General features: G+C 49.3%; 1 protein-coding gene across 5 annotated transcripts in view; it reads right to left on the bottom strand.

Moving 5' to 3' along the window:
- Positions 1-5,555: 5,555 nt before the first annotated feature.
- The window catches only part of ankrd13b (ankyrin repeat domain 13B), a 112,267-nt gene continuing 96,799 nt past the window's right edge, over positions 5,556-21,023 (bottom strand). For all 5 annotated transcript variants that reach the window (XM_078422614.1, XM_078422616.1, XM_078422615.1 and 2 more), the window contains 4 exons: positions 19,650-19,802; positions 18,494-18,654; positions 16,694-16,770; positions 5,556-11,846 (listed from right to left, as the gene is read on the bottom strand). In XM_078422614.1, the coding sequence (XP_078278740.1) occupies positions 11,648-11,846; positions 16,694-16,770; positions 18,494-18,654; positions 19,650-19,802 (590 nt within the window). In that variant the 3' untranslated portion in view covers positions 5,556-11,647. The remainder of the gene's footprint in view (positions 11,847-16,693; positions 16,771-18,493; positions 18,655-19,649; positions 19,803-21,023) is intronic.

Genomic DNA, 21,023 nt, shown 5'->3' with positions numbered 1-21,023 from the left:
ATGACTTACTTGTTCAGCAGCAACTTTAGAAAGACATTAACATATTATATCATCAAAGGTATTTATTCACAAAATGCTGGAGTAACTCAGCAGGTCAGGCAGCATCTCAGGAGACAAGGAATGGGCGACGTTTCGGGTCGAGACCCTTCTTCAGACGTTTCTTCGACCCGAAACGTCACCCATTCCTTCTCTCCTGAGATGCTGCCTGACCTGCTGAGTTACTCCAGCATTTTGTGAATAAATATCTTCGATTTGTACCAGCATCTGCAGTTATTGTCTTATATCATCAAGGAAATTAAGGATTACAATCAACATCTTCATTGGATGAAGCCATTCAAAGATATTGAATCCAAGATAGTCGCATCAAATAATATTAAGCCCTGTCATGTTTTAATTTATTTGAAATATATTCTTTTCATCAACAGAGTTTATGTTTGAAGATGATAGATCTTGTATCAGGACATTGCCTACGATGTATTTACCTAAATGAAGCAGTTTTTAATATTTATTTGTGAATTAAGAGCTTCCGATCTGCATGATCCAAGGTGCCAGTAATCTGAGGCCCAAGTCACATCTTGGAGGTATTGAGATCAATGATGTCGGAAGACATAAAGTGCTGGAGTAACTCAACGGGACAGGCAGCATCTGTGGAGAAAAGGAACGGGTGATTTATTCCGGTCAAGACCCTTCATCAGACTGAAGGTCGGGGAGGGGGAAAGTAGAGAGCAAAGCAGAGCCTGCATCGATGGCTCGGCAAAGGTGGAGCACACAATGGTCCATTGTTGCTCAGGAAAGGTGGAGCCAACAATGGTCCATTGTTGCTCAGGAAAGGTGGAGCCCACAATGGTCCATTGTTGCTCAATGCCCACAATGGTCCATTGTGCCACCTCTGCCCTCACAGATGTGGGCTCTACTTTATTCTGTACCCTCCCATACCTCCAGTGTCCCCCCCCCCCCCAAACTCTCAGTCTGATGAAGGGTCTCGACCCGAAAAGTCACCTATCCATGTTCTCCAGAGATGCTGCCTGACCCGCTGAGTTTCTCCAGCACTCTGTGAAACGTCACCTATCCATGTTCTCCACAGATGCTGCCTGACCCGCTGAGTTTCTCCAGCACTCTGTGAAACGTCACCTATCCATGTTCTCCACAGATGCTGCCTGACCCGCTGAGTTACTCCAGCACTCTGTGTCTTAACCAGCATCAGCAGTTCCTTCCTACAGATATTGGAGGCAGCTGGCTTGCTAGAAGATGGGCAGGCGATTGGGTTGACTTGAAGGCACCAGTTTCTTTGTCGACACTCCCAGTGAGTGCCTCCTTTCTAGGAGCACCAGATTCCAAATTAATCTTCACCGATGGAGAACGTCCAGTTTTTGAGACAACTAGAGAAGTTGTTACTGCATTAAAGAGTATTTGCAAATCTGCAAAAATGTTCATAAGTTCATAAGTCATGGGGGCAGAATTAGGCCATTCGGCCCATCGAGTCTACACTGCCATTCAATCATGGCTGATCTATCTCTCCCTCCTAACACCATTCTCCTGCCTTCTCCCCATAACCCCTGACACCTGTACAAGTCAAAAAACACCCGTACTGATCAAGTTGTCAGAGCACCTTAGCTGGCCCCGGTCAGTGGGAAATATTGAGAGATGGTTGATGATTTTTCTCCCCAGATTTGCTGTCTGGTCCAACAATGTTTTTGATTTGTGAGATCATTTTGTGCAGATTATTAAAATCCTGAAAAGGAAAGATTACATTTTCAAAGTGTGCACCTGTGACATCTCCTCCTCATCTCCTTCCGAAAGGAACGTCCTTTAATTCTGAGGCTGTGCCCTCTGGTCCTGGACTCTCCCACTAGTGGGAACATCCTCTCCACATCTACTCCATCTATTTCTGTGGTTTTGTAGTTTGGCCGTGTGGAGAGTGGAATTGTCATTTCATGAGACTTGTCCTGCAGGTTTAAGCTGATATATTTCCTTGTGAATTCTTAGTGTTATGTTAGTCTGGTGTTTGTTTTGTAAGTACATGATAGATCAGGCATTTATTTATACATTGCCACACCTGAGTCAAATTTTGTTCTATGAAAATATATAATTTGAAAATAAAATATGTCAAAATTACATATCATGCCTTTTAATTCATTCTTACAAATTTTCCTCCTTATCTCCTTCCTAAAGGGACGCCCTTTAATTCTGAGGCTGTGCCCTCTGGTCCTAGACTCTCCCACTAGTGGAAACATCCTCTCCACATCCACTCTATCCAGGCCGCTCACTATTCTGTACGTTTCAATGAGGTCCCCCCTCATCCATCTAAACTCCAGCGAGTACAGGCCCAGTGCTGACAAACACTCATCATAGGTTAACCCACTCATTCCTGGGATCATTCTTGTAAACCTCCTCTGGACCCTCTCCAGAGCCAGCACATCCTTCCTCAGATATGGGGCCCAAAACTGCTCCAAATGTGGCCTGACCAGTGCCTTGTAGAGCCTCAGCATTACATCCATGTTTTTGTACACCAGCCCTCTTAAACTAAATGCTAGCATTGCGTTTGCGTTCCTTGCGCACGGTGGCGCAGCGGTAGAGTTGCTGCCTTACAGCGCTTTGACAGGACTAGAGAACCGGGTTCGATCCCGACCACGGGCGCCGTCTGTACGGAGTTTGTACGTTCTCCCCGTGACCTGCGTGGGTTTTCTCCGGGATCTTCGGTTTCCTCCCACACTCCAAAGACACACAGGATTGATATAAATGTATATTGTCCCCAGTGTGTGTAGGATAGTATTAGTGTGCGGGGATCGGCACAGACTCAGTGGGCCGAACGGCCTGTTTCTGCACTGAATCTCTAAACTAAACTAAAATCAAAAAGTACCGATTTGACTTGCAAGTCAACGTTTTGGGAATGCTGATTTGAGTTTGATAGACTGAGGTGGGAGGCAAGCTTTAAGGTGTGCGAGGAAATGAGGATCTTGGAGAAAACCCACACAGGTCACGGGGAGAACGTGCAAACTCCGTACAGACAGCACCCGCAGTCAGGATGGAACCAGGCTCCCTGACGTGGATGGGCGCTACCCTTTGTAAACCCACCACCCTTTGTGTGAAAAGGTTGCCACTCAGGTTCCTATTAAATCTTCCCCCCCTCCTCCCCCTCCCCCCTGCACCTCATCCTTAAATATAATATTGTGTGCGCTGTGGAGAAATAAAAAAAATACTAAAATATAAAATTGTATTTCAAATTTTATTCAACAGCACCATAATTACACAAAAATCTCAGCCAGTTGGCCATTGATCAGCTGGACACGTGGAGACTCAAACCATAATGTAACGTACCATGTAAACATCTCAAATGGAAACGGTACACATGAAAGTGTTAGAATTCATGACGTATATGGCAGACGTAATGCAGACGATCAGTGGACAGTCTAGTGGCCCGGTCACATTGCCAGCCTCTCACCCGGTCACCTTGCCCCCCACATCCACCCGGTCACATTGCCCCCCACATCCACCCGGTCACATTGCCCCCCACATCCGCCTGGTTACCTTCCCCCACATCCACCCGGTTACATTGCCCCCCACATCCACCCGGTCACATTGCCCCCCTCATCCACACGGTCACATTGCCCCCCTCATCCACACGGTCACATTGCCCCCCTCATCCACATGGTCACATTGCCCCCCACATCCACCCGGTCACATTGCCCCCCACATCCACCCGGTCACATTGCCCCCCACATCCACCCGGTCACATTGCCCCCCACATCCGCCTGGTTACCTTCCCCCACATCCACCCGGTTACATTGCCCCCCACATCCACCCGGTCACATTGCCCCCCTCATCCACACGGTCACATTGCCCCCCACATCCACCCGGTCACATTGCCCCCCTCATCCACACGGTCACATTGCCCCCCACATCCACCCGGTCACATTGCCCCCCACATCCACCCGGTCACATTGCCCCCCACATCCACCCGGTCACATTGCCCCCCACATCCACCCGGTTACATTGCCCCCCACATCCACACGGTCACATTGCCCCCCACATCCACCCGGTTACATTGCCCCCCACATCCACCCGGTTACATTGCCCCCCACATCCACACGGTCACATTGCCCCCCACATCCACCCGGTCACATTGCCCCCCACATCCACCCGGTCACATTGCCCCCCACATCCACCTGGTTACCTTCCCCCACATCCACCCGGTTACATTGCCCCCCACATCCACACGGTCACATTGCCCCCCTCATCCACACGGTCACATTGATTGCCCGCCTCTCACCCGGTTACCTTGCCCCCCTCATCCACCCGGGATAATATAATCACCTTCCCCCACATCCACCCGGTTACATTGCCCCCCACATCCACCCGGTCACATTGCCCCCCACATCCACCTGGTTACCTTCCCCCACATCCACCCGGTCACATTGCCCCCCACATCCGCCTGGTTACCTTCCCCCACATCCACCCGGTTACATTGCCCCCCACATCCACCCGGTCACATTGCCCCCCTCATCCACACGGTCACATTGCCCCCCACATCCACCCGGTCACATTGCCCCCCTCATCCACACGGTCACATTGCCCCCCACATCCACCCGGTCACATTGCCCCCCACATCCACCCGGTCACATTGCCCCCCACATCCACCCGGTCACATTGCCCCCCACATCCACCCGGTTACATTGCCCCCCACATCCACACGGTCACATTGCCCCCCACATCCACCCGGTTACATTGCCCCCCACATCCACCCGGTTACATTGCCCCCCACATCCACACGGTCACATTGCCCCCCACATCCACCCGGTCACATTGCCCCCCACATCCACCCGGTCACATTGCCCCCCACATCCACCTGGTTACCTTCCCCCACATCCACCCGGTTACATTGCCCCCCACATCCACACGGTCACATTGCCCCCCTCATCCACACGGTCACATTGATTGCCCGCCTCTCACCCGGTTACCTTGCCCCCCTCATCCACCCGGGATAATATAATCACCTTCCTTCAGTAAACAGGTTGGAACCGCCAAAATCTCCAATGATGAGATTTAGTTTCATTTAGTTTCGAGATACAGCGTGGAAACAGGCCCTTTGGCCCACTGAGTCCGCTCCGCCCAGCGATCCCTGCACATTATCACTATCCTACACACACTAGGGACAATTTTACATTTACCAAGCCAATTAACCTACAAACCTGCACATCTTTGGAGCGTGGGAGGAAACCAAAGATCTCAGAGAAAACCCGCACAGGTCACAGGGAGAACGTACAAACTCTGTACACACAGCACCGGTAGTCGGGATGGAACCCGGGTCTCTGGTGCTGTGAGGCAGCAACTCTACCGCCATGCCACCCTAGGGATGGAACCATAAGGGTTACCTTGGTAGACACAAAATGCTGGAGTAACTCAGTGGGACAGGCAGCATCTCTGGAGAGAAGGAATGGGTGACGTTTCAGGTCGAGACCCTTCTTCAGACTGAGAGTCAGGGGAGCGGGAGACTAGAGATGTGAAAACAACAGATTTCCCCTCCCCCCCCCCCCCTCCACTCCGTCTACCCTGACTCTCAGTCTGAAGAAGGGTCTCGACCTGAAACATCACCCATTCCTTCTCTCCAGAGATGCTGCCTGTCCCGCTGAGTTACTCCAGCATTTTGTGTCTATCTTCGATGTAATCCAGCGTCTGCAGTTCCTTCCTCCACACTCCGTCCACCACAGCAGAATCTCCTCTAGGTATGTCTACTTTGATCTTCTCCTCTCTCTCTCTCTCTGATGAGAGTTCTGCACCGCCCTCTCTCACTGCTCTCCCACTGTGATGCCTCCTAGCCTTGGCTTTGGTGAATAAAGTCCACCTGTCTCTTCTACAACCATTGTTGACAGGTGAGTATGGAACAAATGGCCCTTCCTTCCTTTTACCGGGTGAAACGTACCTGGCAGAACAATGTACAAAATGAAGGCATGCTGCTAACATTGGAGGAACCGATTGTTCTCAGACACTGTTGTCCCACCAATGCTCCTGACAGTACAACCATGTTGGCCCAATGGTCCTGACAGTACAACCATGTTGGCCCAATGGTCCTGACAGTACAACCATGTTGGCCCAATGCTCCTGACAGTACAACCATGTTGGCCCAATGCTCCTGACGGTACAACCATGCTCAATGACTGATAATTGTGCAGCACAGGTCACCTTTATCTTCCCCGAAGATTTACGTCACAGCAAAGAATTTTGAGTCAAACAGCGTGGAAACAGGCCCTTCAGCCCAACTTGCCCACACCGGCCAACATGCCCCATCTACACTCGTCCCACCTGCCTGCGTTTGGCCCATATCCCTCTAAACCTGTCCGATCCATGTACCTGTCAAAATGTTTCTTAAACGTTGTGATAGTCCCAGCCTCAACTACCTCCTCTGGCAGCTTGTTCCATACACCCACCACCCTCTGTGTCTCAAGGTTAGCCCTCAGATTCCTGTTAAATCTTTCCCCCTTCACGGTAAAACTAGGTCCTCTGGTCCTCAATTCCCCAACTCTGGGCAACTCTGTGCTTCTATTCCTCTCAAGATTGTACACACTAGTTAGAATTTATTTAACTTTATTTCACACATACTCACACTCGCGCACACTTGCACATGCACACGCACACTCACACGCACACGCACACGCACATCTAAAGGAATATATCAGTTCTTCTGAAGTTCTTTAGAAACACTTCCTTCTGGCTGAAGGAAGAAGGAAGAAAATTCAATCAGCGGTGAATAACCTGAACTAGATTAAGTGCCACACCAGTATTGGGCGGGACATTTAAAGCTATTAAAGTTTAATAAATAATATATTTTTAAATATTAAATTATTTTCAAAACAATAAAAAATATATAATGTTAATTAAAGTCGCCTAAACGGCATAAACATTCATAAACATTAAATTTAAGCAGAACAATATTTACAAAACAAATCTTGTAAGCTGAAGGTTTGATGTTACCATTGAAATCAGGAGGCAAGGTGAGGTCTAAGTTGGCAGGAGATTGCTCTTCTGCTGAGCTCTGCCACTGGACTTTGTCTGAAGAAGGGTCTCGACCCAAAACGTCACCCATTCCTTCTCTCCAGAGACGTTGCCTGACCCGCTGAGTTACTCCAGCATTTTGTGTCAACCTTCGATTTAAACCAGCACCTGCAGTCCCTTCCTGCCCACTGGACTTTGTTGATTCTGTTCGATCCACTGGTCAGTCAGTGAGATCAACCTAGAGTTTAGTTAAGTTCAGAGATAGAGCATGGAAACAGGCCCTTCAGCCCACTGAGTCCGTGCTGACCAACAATCAACCGTTCACACTAGTTCCATGTAATCCCACTTTCTCAGCCATTTCCTACACAAGGGGGCAATCGTGGCTGATCTATATCCCAACCCCATTCCCCTGCCTTCTCCCCATAACCCCTGACACCCGCACTAATCAACAACCTGACTATCTCTGCCTTAAAAATAACCACTGACTTGTGGCCTCCACAGCCGTCTGTGGCAATGAATCCCACTGATTCACCACCCTCTGACTAAAGAAATTCCTCCTCATCTCCTTCCTAAAGGAACATCCTTTAATTCTGAGGCTGTGCCCTCTGGTCCTGGACTCTCCCACTGGTGGAAACATCCTCTCCACATCCACTCGATCCAGGCCGCTCACTGTTCTATTAGTTTCAATGAGGTCCCTCCCCACCCCAACCTCATCCTTCTAAACTCCAGCGAGTACAGGCCCAGTGCTGTCAGATGCTCATCATATGTTAACCCACTCATTCCTGGGTTAACCCACTCATTCCTGGGTTAACACACTCATTCCTGGGTTAACCCACTCATTCCTGGGTTAACCCACTCATTCCTGGGTTAACCCACTCATTCCTGGGTTAACCCACTCATTCCTGGGTTAACCCACTCTCCCATGACCCAATGGTGACCACATTGCCCCATCCACATGCTTCATGTACCAGCGGCACCTAATTGAAATAGCACAGAGCAGTTTGACCTCAGCATCCATGAACAACGTGTATAAATCAAATGCTTAGAACTCTCCTGAAAATAATCCGCCTGTGTTTTTTTATCAACATTTTATGCATTCGATTGTTTCACTCTGTCAGGGATGCAAAGAAACAGTTCACATGAAAATAATCAACCTGCCACACATTCACAAAAGCACCCAGAGACAACATGAACCAGGCATGATTTGCAGATAGACACAAAATGCTGGAGTAACTCAGCAGGTCAGGCAGCATCTAGGAGAGAGGGAATGGGTGTCTGAAGAAGGGTCTCGACCCGAAACGCCACCCATTCATTCTTTGTAGAGATGCTGCCCGTCCCGCTGAGTTACTCCAGCATTTTGTGTCTCCCTTCGATTTTAACCAGCATCTGCAGTTTTTTTCCAACACATGATTTGCAGAGTGTTGGTGGAGTCCTCTGCTGAGGTGTCATCATGCAGTAACTGTGCCAACTAAACGCTAACTTTAACTCTTTCAGTTAAAGAGCGTTTCTTTTTGAAGACACTTTGACCGAGAAATTGGAGATAGACACAAAATGCTGGAGTATCTCAGCGGGACAGGCAGCATCTGTGGAGAGGTGGTGTGGGTGACTTTTCGGGTCGAGACCCTTCTTCAGACTGACTGTCAGGGGAGAGGGAGACACAGAGATAAGGAAGGGTAAACATAGAAACATAGAAAATAGGTGCAGGAGTAGGCTATTCATCCCTTCGAGCCTGCACCGCCATTCAATGTGATCATGGCTGATCATCCACAATCAGTACCCTGTTCCTGCTTTTTCCCCATATCCCTTGATTCCGTTAACCCTGAGAGCTAAATATAACTCTCTCTTGAAAACATCCAGTGAATCGGCCTCCAATGCCTTCTGTGGCAGAGAATTCCACAGATTCACAACTCTCTGGGTGAAAAAGCTTTTCCTCATCTCAGTCCTAAATGGCCGACCCCTTATTTTTAAACTGAACAAAGGGGACGATAATCAAGGAAATGTCGAATGGTTCATAGTTTCAATGGTGAAAACGGTACAAGAAATTGGATCAGGGGTAATTAATGTCCCAGAACTGCGTGATGTTCTGCCAGTAGAATTGATAGACCACTGTACTGTACTGTCCTCCTGTGGCTGATTGCAAGGCTCTGTGTCAAACGCAGGGATCATCGACTGATTTGGAAACAATCCCTTGATAAAATATGGAAGCGCGCATCATGTAAACATCACAACTCAAAGACATCGACGATCACGCATTTACCATTCACCTTTATTCTACTGTCTTTTATCTTAAGATGAAATTTTATTAATCTATTCATGGATAAAATAATGAAATAATTCATCCCAGAATCATTGTAAAATTTAAAATCTCCCAATCTTTAGGAATTAGAAAAGTCTGGAATACGAACTAGTCTGTTCCAGTTCATTATATCACCACACCATTAACATCTCAATCTCTCTAAACATCTCGAAAATCCACTCAATCTCTCCGAGTTTCTTTCAACCTTCTTCATATCCTGTGCTTCAAGGCTCTGTAAAATCATTAGGGGGTAGAAACTCATAGAATATTGAGCATCGAACAGAACAGCACAGGAACAGGCCCTTCGGCCCACAATGTCCGTGCTGAACATGATGCTAAGTTAAACTGGTCCCCTCTGCCTGCACGTGATCCACATCCCACCATTCCCTGCGTATCCATGTGCCTGTCTGAAAGCCTCTTAAACACCACTATGGTATCTACCACCACCACCACCCCCGGCATCGTGTTCCAGGCCCCCACCCCCCTCTGTGTTAAACACTTCCCCACACATCTCCCCCTCTCAGAGCAATGGCTTCTAGTGTTGGACACACCGTCCCTGGGATAAAGGTTCTGACTGTCTACCCCATCTACTCTCATAATTTCATATACATTTTTCAAGTATTCTCTCAACCTCTGACGTTCCAGAGCAAACAATCCGTCTGCAACCTCTCCCAGTAGCTGGAACCCTCTAATCCAGGCAGTGTTCTGGTGAACCTCTCCACCCTCTCCCTGTAGCTGCAACACTCTAATCTAGGCAGTGTTCTAGTGAACCTCTCCACCCTCTCCAAAGCCTCCACACCCTCCCTGTGAGAGGGTGACCACAACTGTACGCAACACTCCAAATAAATACTGTTACGAGGGGTGAGATCCATTGTGATTGTTTTAGTTCAAAGGAGCCAGGGGAGTCTCCTTTTCTCCAGAGATGTTGCCCGACCCACTGCGTTACCCCAGCATTTTGTGTCATCTTTCAACCCTGCGAAGGTCAGGTCAAGAATAGCAAGCGAGCAGAATCCGACCCAGACCTGCCTTCTACTGTTACTAAAAAAAGACACAGAGTGCTGGAGTAACTCAGCGGGTCAGGCAGCATCTGTGCAGAACATGGATAGGTGACGTTTCACAGAGTGCCGGAGTAACTCAGCGGGTCAGGCAGCATCTGTGGAGAACATGGATAGGTGACGTTTTGGGATGTTTCCGGTCTTCAGACTGATTCTAGTGGTGGAGGGGGGTGGGGATGAAAGTTGGAAGAGAGGAGGGGCAGGTCAAAGCCTGGCAAGTGATAGGTGGATACTGGAGTCGGGGGAGGGGGGGTGGGTGGATGATAGGCAGATGTTTGGACAAAGGCCAGAGATGGAAAGAGAGGAGATGTGAGGCTACTGTATCTACAATTGCCCGTAGTTGTTGATCCTCAACAAAGCTGCCAGTGGGAGATTCCACGCTGACAACCACCAACACAGAGGAACCACTGCCCATCTACACAACAGCTCACTCCCTCTTCTCCCCTCTCCCATCAGGCAAGAGGTACAGAAGTGTGAAACGCACACCTCCAGATTCAGGGACAGTTTCTTCCCAGCTGTTATCAGGCAACTGAACCATCCTACCACAACCAGTAACCTACTATCTACCTCGCTGGTGACCTATGTTTGATCGGAGTTTACTGGCTTTACCTTGCACTAAACGTTATCAAATATCTGTACACTGTGGACGGCTCGATTGTAATCATATATAGTCTTTCTGCTGAGCGGATAGCATGCAACAAAAGCTTCTCCCTGTTCCGCAGTACGCGTGACAATAAACTGGACTAAACTGAATGAAAGTCTGATGTTCCCCTTCCCATTTCCAGGCGTCCTTGGAAGAAATTGTGCTATAGAGTTCTGTCCTAGCTGACAACTGGACATGGACAACCTCACATGTTGCCAGCTGCCACCTGACACAGGAGAATCATTGAGCGTTCTGAATGTACAAAGTTAAAATCAAGCAGGGGAGGCAGAAGCAGATTACCAACTATATTCCAAATCCCTGTAAGAATCTCTGCATGGATTTACCAACCAGTTCCCAACGACAGGCAGGAAATCTAGCTGTAAACTTCTGCCGATCCCCGCTGTGAACTGCTGTGCTATCATTATACTTGACTGGCCTGCAAGACCATGGGTAAGACAGTAGAATAAAGAGTGGCAGGTTCAGCTGTTTATTAATGTTGCATTTCTAACGTTGACTTGTTGGGCTGTAACTCAGCTCTGACCTCTCCTTTGCTCTTGTGTGCTCAATGATAATGCATGGACCGGACGACTTACGTCTTCCCATTTCTTTAAAAATAAATGTTTTAAAAACCAGTAGTGGGATGTCTGAGGAAGGTTGGAGACGCTATTTGTCAGTGAGTGATAGTTGGATGATACGTTCCAACTCCTCCTCCTCCAGTTGCTTCCTGGTCTCCACCTCCTCTTGCTCCTTTGTCGACAGCTCCATGGCCAGCCGCAGCTGCTCATCGTAGTTGGGGTAGAGCTGAGCGCTGGGACTGTGCCTGGGACTGGACTCACACACCACGCTGTCGTGCTCCGGGCTACTGTAAGAACCAACACACACAGTTAGAGACATCAGCGCATGCCAGGGACAACGTGAAACTCCGTGTACACAGCACCCGTCGTCAGGATGGAACCCGGGTCTCTGGCGCTGTGAGGCAGCAGCTCTACCACTGACCTGTTGAGTTACTCCAGCAATTTCATAGAGTCACAGAGTGATACAGCGTGGAAACTGGCACTTTGGCCCAACTTGCCCACACCGGCCAACATGTCCCAGCTACACTAGTCCCACCTGCCTGCACTTGGCCCATATCCCTCCAAACCTGTCCTGTCCATGTACCTGTCTAACTGTTTCTTAAACATTGGGATAGTCCCAGCCTCAACTATCTCCACTGGCAGCTTGTTCCATACACCCACTACCCTCTGTGTGATAAAGTTACCCCTCAGATTCCTATCAAATCTTTTCCCTTCACCTTGAACCTATGTCCTCTGGTCCTCGATTCCCCAACTCGGGGAAATTTAACCGATCTATTCCACTAATGATTTTGTACACCTCTACAAAATCACCCCTCATCCTCCTGCGCTCCAAGGAATAGAGTCCCAGTCTACTCAACCTCTCCCTATAGTTCACACCCTCTAATCCTGGCAATATCCTCGTAAATCTTCTCTGAACCCTTTCAAGCTTGACAATATCTTTCCTATAACATGGTGCCCAGAACTGAACACAATACTCTAAATGTGGGGTCACCAACATCTTATACAACTGCAACTTGACCTCCCAACTTCTATACTTCTGGAACGTTCTGCCTTGCACGAGGGCAACGAGTGTGCACTCCTGTCAGAGTGAGGCCACACACAAATTCATAAGTTCATAATTTCATAGGAGCAGAATTAGGCCATTTGGCCCATCGAGTCTACTCTGCCATTCAATCATGGCTGATCTATCTCTCCCTCCTAACCCCATTCTCCTGCCTTCTCCCCGTAACCCCTGCCACCCGCACTAATCACAAATCTATTTATCTCTGCTATAAAAATATCCACTGAAGGCTTTCACTGCCTTCAGTGGCAATGAATTCCACAGATTCACCACCCTCTGGCTAAATAAATTCCTCCTCATTTCCTTCCTAAAAGAACGTCCTTTAATTCTGAGGCTGTGCCCTCTGGTCTTAGACTCTCCCACTAGTGGAAACATCCTCTCCACATCCACTCTACCCAAGTGTTCCATTGTCGCGAGGCCGGTACATTTGACAAATAGACTGTCTGGATTCTTGTCTCTTCACGTGAGTATTTCCTCTCCCATCTTTGTCCCTTAATATGTTAAGAATAGCACAGTATTGTACTTGGAATGAAGACTAAATGGGAATAACTTTCCATTGACCCTCTCTTGTACAATTAGTTTAGTTTAGTCTAGTTCATTGTCACGTGTGCTGAGGTACAGTGAACAGCTCTTGTTGTTGCGTGCTAACCAGTCAGTGGAAAGACTGTACATGATAACAATCGAGCCACAGTCCACAGTGTAGATACAGGATAACGGGAATAACGTTTAGTGCAAGGTAAAGTCCAGTATAAAGAGAGTCCGAGGGTCTCCAATGAGGTAGATGGGAGGTCAGGTCCGCTCTCTAGGTGGTAGGATGGTTCAGTTGCCTGATAACAGCTGGGAAGAAACTGGCCCTGAATCTGGAGGTGTGCGTTTTCACATTTCTGCATCTCATGCCTAATGGGAGAGGGGAGAGGAGGGAGTGGCCGGGGTGAGACTGGCCCTTGATTATGCTGCTGGCCTTGCCGAGGCAGCGTGAGGTGCAGATGGAGTCGATGGAAGGGAGGTTGGTTTGTGTGATGGACAGGTGGCATTTTGGGTCGGAGTTCTTCTTCAAAACATGGAGTATCTGAAGTCAGAAGAGCGTTCCGACCCAAAACCTCACCCGGACATTTCTTTATAGACACTGCTTGACCCGTTGAGTTCCTCCAGCACTTTGTGCTACTCAAGATTGCAGCATCTGCAGTTCCTTGCGTCACCTGGAATAGAATATTTATCAACATACTAACCCGGTGTTGAAAAGAAAGATTCTGATTATGGAATATTTAATCTGTTTGGATTATCATGTTATTTAGAATTTTGACTTTGGAGATACAGCGCGGAAACAGGCCCTTCGGCCCACTGAGTCTGTGCCGACCAGCAATCCCTGCACACTAACACTATCCTACACACAGTAACAACAATTTACAATTTTACCAAAGCCAATTAACCTAAAAACATGCACGTCTTTGGAGTGTGGGAGGAAACGGGAGCACCTGGAGAAAGCCCACGCAGGTCACGGGGAGAACGTACAAACTCCGTACAGACAGCGCCTGTAGTCGGGATGGAACCCGGGTCTCTGGCGCTGTGAGGCAGCAGCTCTACCATGTGGCACTGTGCTGTTTGATCAAGTTAACTAGCAGGACTTGGGTTGAAATGACTGTTAGTTATCAAATCTAATGTTTATTTTATACATCACCCCTCATCCTCCTGCGCTCCCAGGAATAGAGACCCAGCCTGCTCAACCTGTAGCTCACACCCGCTAGTCCTGGCAACATCCTCGTAAATCTCCTCTGAACCCTTTCCAGCTTGACAACAACTCTCGAATTACACGGTGCCCAGAACTGAACACAATACTCTAAATGTGGTCTCACCAACGACTTATACAACTGCAACATGACCTCCCAACGTCTATGCTCAATTAGTCAATCACTAAAACTAAAGCACACATGTACACAAGGTTCTTTGTGATTGACTTTAGCAAGAAGACATGGGAGGTTTACAAACAAAGATAGAGTCAGAATAAAGATGGAAGCCAGCTCAGCCCAGCGCGAGGAAGAACGAGGCTGCAAGGAGGATTGGAACTACAAGTCATCTAGTTCTGGCATTAGGTTTATTACAGGTCCCGGTGAGTCCAATGGACATCTTTCACTTTCACCGAGTGCCAATGAGTGACCCGTAAAGACCATGTTGCCAAAGAAAATCTGGATGATCTATCAGCCGAGATATTAGTGCCACGCTAGAGGATGCAAGGAATGGCTTCAGAGGTAGGGAATCGCAGAGAACAGCAGTCCAGGCGGCTATCTGTGTGTGTGTGTGTGCTAGCCACACAAGCAGGTGTACAATCACACGTTACACTTGCTCACACTCCTACACCTCTACTCCTACAGCAACATTTATTATTTTAACTATCGAAGGTATCACAAACTGCTGGAGTAACTCAGCGGGTCAGGCAGCATCCCAGGAGAGAAGGAATACTTTAACTAAGATCTATACACTATAAATGGCGCGATTGTAATCGTGTGTTGTCTTTCCGCTGACTGGTTAGCATGCAACACAAAGCTGTTCACTGTACCTCGGTACACGTGACAATTAACTAGACTAAACTAAATAGTCTCCAATCTTACCTTCAACCCTCTGACCACTGAAGGACTTTTATTTAATCTTCTGAAAAACAAACATGTTCACCGTCATGTAAGCAGATGTCCCATAGAGATGTGGCCAGAGTGATATTTTGGCAATAAAGAAATATAATGCATCATGCACGGTGGTGCAGCGGTAGAGCTGCTGCCTCACAGCGTCAGAGACCCGGGTTCCATCCTGACTACGGGTGCTGTCTGTACGGAGTTTGTACGTTCTCCCCGTGACCCGCGTGGGTTTTCTCCGGGTGCTCCGGTTTCCTCCCACACACCACAGACGTGCAGGTTTGTAGGTTAATTGGCTTCAGTAAATTGTAAATTGTCCCTAGTGTGTGTAGGATAGTGTTAGTGTGCGGGGATCGCTGGTCGTCACGGACTCGGTGGGCCGAAGGGCCTGTTTCCATGCTGTATCGCAAAAGTAAAATAAACTAAGGAAACATATAGATATATATATATATGTATATATAACATATAGACCCTTAAGAAGGGTCTCGACCCGAAACATCACCCATTCCTTCTCTCCAGAGATGCTGCCTGACCTGCTGAGTTACTCCAGCTTTTTGTGTCTGTCAATGGTTAATGGAGTTTAATGCAGATAAGTTTAGTTTAGTTTAGGTTAGTTTAGTTTAGTTTAGTTTAGTTTAGAGATACAGTGCAGAAACAGGCCCTGCGGCCCACGGGGTCAGCGCCGACCAGCGATCCCCACACACTAACACTATCCTACACACACTGGGGACAATTTACACTTTTGCCAAAACCAATTAGCCTACAAACATATATGTCTTTGGAGTGTGGGAGGAGACCGGAGCACCCGGAGAAAACCCACGCAGGTCACAGGGAGAACGTGCAAACTTCGTACAGACAGCACCCGTAGTCGGGATGGAACCCGGGTCTTAATACCAGGGTTTTAAGCTATTAAAAACATGTTTCAAATATTTATGCAACAATTAGAGGTAATTTCTTGCACTAAACGTTAATCCCTCTATCCTGTATCTGAACACTGTGGACTGTGGCTCGATTGTAATCATGTGTTGTCTTTCCACTGACTGGTTAGCACGCACAAAAGCTTCTCACTGTACCTCGGTACTGGTGACAATAAACTAAACCCACGGGGAGAACGTACAAGCTCCGTACAGACAGCACCGGTAGTCAGGATCAAACCCGGGTCTCTGGCGCTGTGAGGCAGCAGCTCTACCCGCTGCGCCACTGTGCTGGCCTTTAGTATTTGGTGTTAAGTATGAAGTGTTGCACTTGGAAGACCAAAGTACCAAAAGCCTTCAGAACTACTCTGTCAGATCATCCCTCATCCTCCTGCGCTCCAAGGAACAGAGTCCCAGCCTGCCCAACCTCCCCCTGTAGCTCAGACCCTCTAGTCCTGGCAACATCCTCATCATCCGCGAGCCTCGGGCTTTGAGCTACCACAGCCCGACTAAAGGGCGCGTGTGAGCAGGTGTACCTCTCTCCGTTCATCTCCTCAACGCTCACGGGGCGCGTTCCTGGCTTACTGTTGGTCAGGGCCTCCCAGATGGTCACCTGGAGGGCAGAGATGGAATCAGAATCTTATTAAACCAATTCACATCAAGTCAATCAACAGTGAAATCAAAATAAAATTCAGTTTCAGTTCAGTTTATTGCCACGTGTAACATTATAGGAGCAGAATTAGGCCATTCGGCCCATCGAGTCCACCCCGCCATTTCATCATGGCTGATCTATCTCTCCCTCCTAATCCCATTCTCCTGCCTTCTCCCCATAACCCTTGACACCTGTTCTAATCAAGAATTTGTCTATCTCTGCCTTAAAAATATCCACTGACTCGGCTTCCACAGCCCTCCGTGGCAATGAGTTCCACAGATTAACTACCCTCTGACTAAAGAATCTCCACCTCACTTCCTTTCCCAAAGAGCGCCCTTTAATTCTGAGGCTGTGCCCTCTGGTCCCAGACTCTCCCACTAGTGGAAACATCCTCTCCACATCCACTCTATCCAAGCCTTTCATTATTCTGTACGTTTCAATGAGGTCCCCCCTCATCCTTCTAAACTCCAGTGAGTACAGGCCCAGTGCCGACCAATGCATCATAACTAGCCCATCCCCGCCCCATCTTCCAAGCTGAATTGTTCTCGAGAAACATAGAGTTGTCATAATTACTGCCATCAATGAGGGTTTTGTAACTTACAAAATAAATCTTCTGTGGCGATGAATTCCACAGATTCACCACCCTCTGACTAAAGAAATTCCTCCTCATTTTCTTTTTAAGGGAACCGTCCTATAATTCTGATGCTGTGCCCTCTGGTCCTAGACTCTCCCACTGGTGGAAACATCCTCTCCACACCCACTCTATCCAGGCCGCTCACTATTCGGTAAGTTTCAATCAGGTCCCCCCTAATCCATTGGTTCTCACATGTAGTTCCACCCACACTCCTCCCCTCTCCCATCGGGCAAGAGGTACAGAAATGTGAAAACGCACACCTCCAGATTCAGGGACGGTTTCTTCCCGGCTGTTATCAGGCAACTGAACCATCCTACCACAACCAGAGAGCGGTGCTGAACTACTATCTACCTCATTGGTGACCCTCGGATTATGTTTGATTGGACTTTACTAGCGTCACCTTGCACTGAACGATATTCCCGTTATCCTGTATCTGTATACTGTGGACGGCTCAATTGTGATCATGTATTGTCTTTCCACTGACTGGTCACAGTGGGGGTGGGGTGGGGGTGAGGGTGGGGGTGGGGGTGTGGGTGAGGGTGGGGGTGGGGGTGAGGGGGTGGATGTGAGGGTGGGGGTCCCAGTGAGGGTGGGGGTCCCAGTGAGGGTGGGGGTCCCAGTGAGGGTGGGGGTGGTGGTGAGGGTCCCAGTGAGGGTGGGGGTCCCAGTGAGGGTGAGGGTGAGGGGAGTGGGGGTGAGGGTGGTGGTGAGGGTGGGGGTCCCAGTGAGGGTGAGGGTGAGGGGAGTGGGGTTGAGGGTGGTGGTGAGGGTGGGGGTCCCAGTGAGGGTGGGGGTCCCAGTGAGGGTGAGGGTGGTGGTGAGGGTGGGGGTCCCAGTGAGGGTGGGGGTCCCAGTGAGGGTGAGGGTGAGGGGAGTGGGGGTGAGGGTGGTGGTGAGGGTGGGGGTCCCAGTGAGGGTGAGGGTGGGGGTGAGGGTGGGGGTCCCAGTGAGGATGGGGGTCCCAGTGAGGGTGGGGGTCCCAGTGAGGGTGAGGGGGGGGGCGTGGGGGGGTCCCGGTGAGGGTGAGGGTGGAGACCGCGGTGCCCGTACCTGGTCGTACTCTGTGCCCGCTTCGAGCAGGCTCTGCTGGATGGCGAACTGCAGAAGGTCGTCGTCGTCCTCGCGCATGGAGTCGCGGTTGGTGCCCACCACCGTGTAGCTCCGGGGCACCTCGAACAGCGCCGGGTCCATGTCACAGCCGCGGCACGAGGCTGCCGGGACAACAACACCCCAACTCACCCACCACCACCACACAGCACCAGCACCGATACCGTTATGGTGTACGCACGCACGCACGAACGCACGCACGCACGCACACACACATATATATATACACACACACCCACCGCACACGCACACACGCACACGCACGCTCATGCACGCACGCACGCACACGCACGCACGCACGCACACACACACACACACACACATATATAATACACACGCACATAGGCGCTGTGAACTGTTTTGTATGTGCTGTTATGTTTGCGCGCTACTGTATGTTTCATTTTTCCCTTAGTACCTAAACAGATGTACAGCACTTTGGTCAACGTGGGTTGTTTTTAAATGTGCTATACAAATAAAATTGACTTGACTTGACTTGACATATATACACATATATATATAATAATATACGCACCCACACACATATAAATACGCACACACACAGACGCACATGTATATATTAAATATAATATGCATGTAAACACACACACACATACATATATCACATATGTGTACGTGACTCTATGACTATATGTTTCTATGACTTTATACAACACTTAGAAACATAGTGTGTGTGGGGTGTGTGTGTGTGGGGTGTGTGTGTGGGGTGTGTGTGTGTGTGGGGTGTGTGTGTGTGTGGGGTGTGTGTGTGTGTTTCCCTGTCCCCCTGTCCCCCTGTCCCCTGTCCCCTGTCCCCGTGTCCCTGTGGTGTACGCGTACTCAGGGAGCTGGAGCTGGAGATGCTTGATGTATCGCTGCTGGGCGAGGGGGCTTCACTGGTGGGGCCGTGTCCCCCGGTCCCCCTGACCCCCCTGTCCCCCTGTCCCCCTGTCCCCCTGTCCCCCCTGTCCCCGTGTCCCCCTGTCCCCCTGTCCCCCTGTCCCCGTGTCCCCGTGTCCCCGTGTCCCCCGGTCCCCCTGACCCCCCTATCCCCCTGACCCCCCTGTCCCCGTGTCCCCATGTCCCTGTGGTGTACGCATACTCAGGGAGCTGGAGCTGGAGATGCTTGATGTATCGCTGCTGGGCGAGGGGGCTTCACTGGTTGGGCTGTTCCTCAGCGATGTCACCCGCTCGTCACTGCCGTTCAAGTTCCCAAAGGTGATGCGAGCGTTCAGGATGTGGAAGATCGGGATCTCTGTGGAGAAGACGGAAATATTTAGGAATATTTAGGATCTGTGGGAAGGAACAGCAGATTTTTTAGTTTAGAGATACAGTGCACAAACAGGCCCTTCGGCCCACCGAGTCCGTGCTGACCAGCGATCCCCGCACATTAATACCAACCTACACACATTAGGGACAATTTACATTTACACCCAGCCAATTAACCAACAGACCTGCACGTCTTTGGAGTGTGGGAGGAACCGATGATCCCGGAGACAACCCACGCCGTCACGGGGAGAACGTGCAAACTCGGTACAGACAGCGCCCGTAGTCAGGTTGGGACCCGGGTCTCTAGCGCTGTGAGGCAGCAGCTCTACCCGCTGCACCACCGTCCCGCCCGCATTCCAGCAGATGCTGGTTTACACCGAAGATAAACACAAAATGCTGGAGTAACTCAGCAGGACATCTATCTCTCCAGAGATGCTGCCTGTCCCGCTGAGTTACTCTAGCGTTTCGTGTCTGTCGTTGATGTAAATATTGTTCATGTCCCTGTATAAAGCAGCAAACAGCTGCCTCACGTCCGTGTGAAGAAAGGCAGCGTAACCCTCTGGAATTGCATTTCCAAAACTGTTAAAGTGTTTGGATTTATGAAGAGAAATTCTTGCCTGTCTCCACCAGTGGGGGTCGAGGATTACCTTTAGGAAGGAGATGAGGAGGAATCTCTTTAGTCAGAGGGTGGTGAATCTGTGGGATTCATTGCCACAGGCGGCTGTGGAGGCCATATTTAAGGCGGAGAGTGACAGATTCTTGATTAGTACGGGTGTCAGGGGTTATGGGGAGAAGGCAGGAGAATGGGGTTAGGAGGGAGAGATAGATCAGCCGTGATTGAATGGCGGAGTAGACTTGATCCTGGACCTTATGACCTTATGATTAGGTCAGCCTTGCAAGAGTGAGCATGGGTCAATGGGTCAATGGTGGTTTAGAAACACAGAAACATAGAAAATAGGTGCAGGAGGTGGCCATTCGGCCCTTCGAGCCAGCACCGCCATTCATTGTGATCATGGCTGATCATCCACAATCAGTAACCCGTGCCTGCCTTCTCCCATTATCCCTTGATTCCGCTAGCCCCTAGAGCTCTATCTAACTCTCCTTTAAATCCATCCAGTGAATTGGCCTCCACTGCCCTCTGTGGCAGAGAATTCCACAAATTTTGATTGTCACCTGTGCAAAGTGGAAACACACAGTGAAATTATTT

Source organism: Rhinoraja longicauda, chromosome 26 (genome assembly GCF_053455715.1).
Source record: "Rhinoraja longicauda isolate Sanriku21f chromosome 26, sRhiLon1.1, whole genome shotgun sequence".
Lineage (NCBI taxonomy): Eukaryota > Metazoa > Chordata > Chondrichthyes > Rajiformes > Arhynchobatidae > Rhinoraja > Rhinoraja longicauda.
Note: the sequence above shows the minus strand (reverse complement) of the source record. Positions and strands in the feature narration are given on the sequence as shown.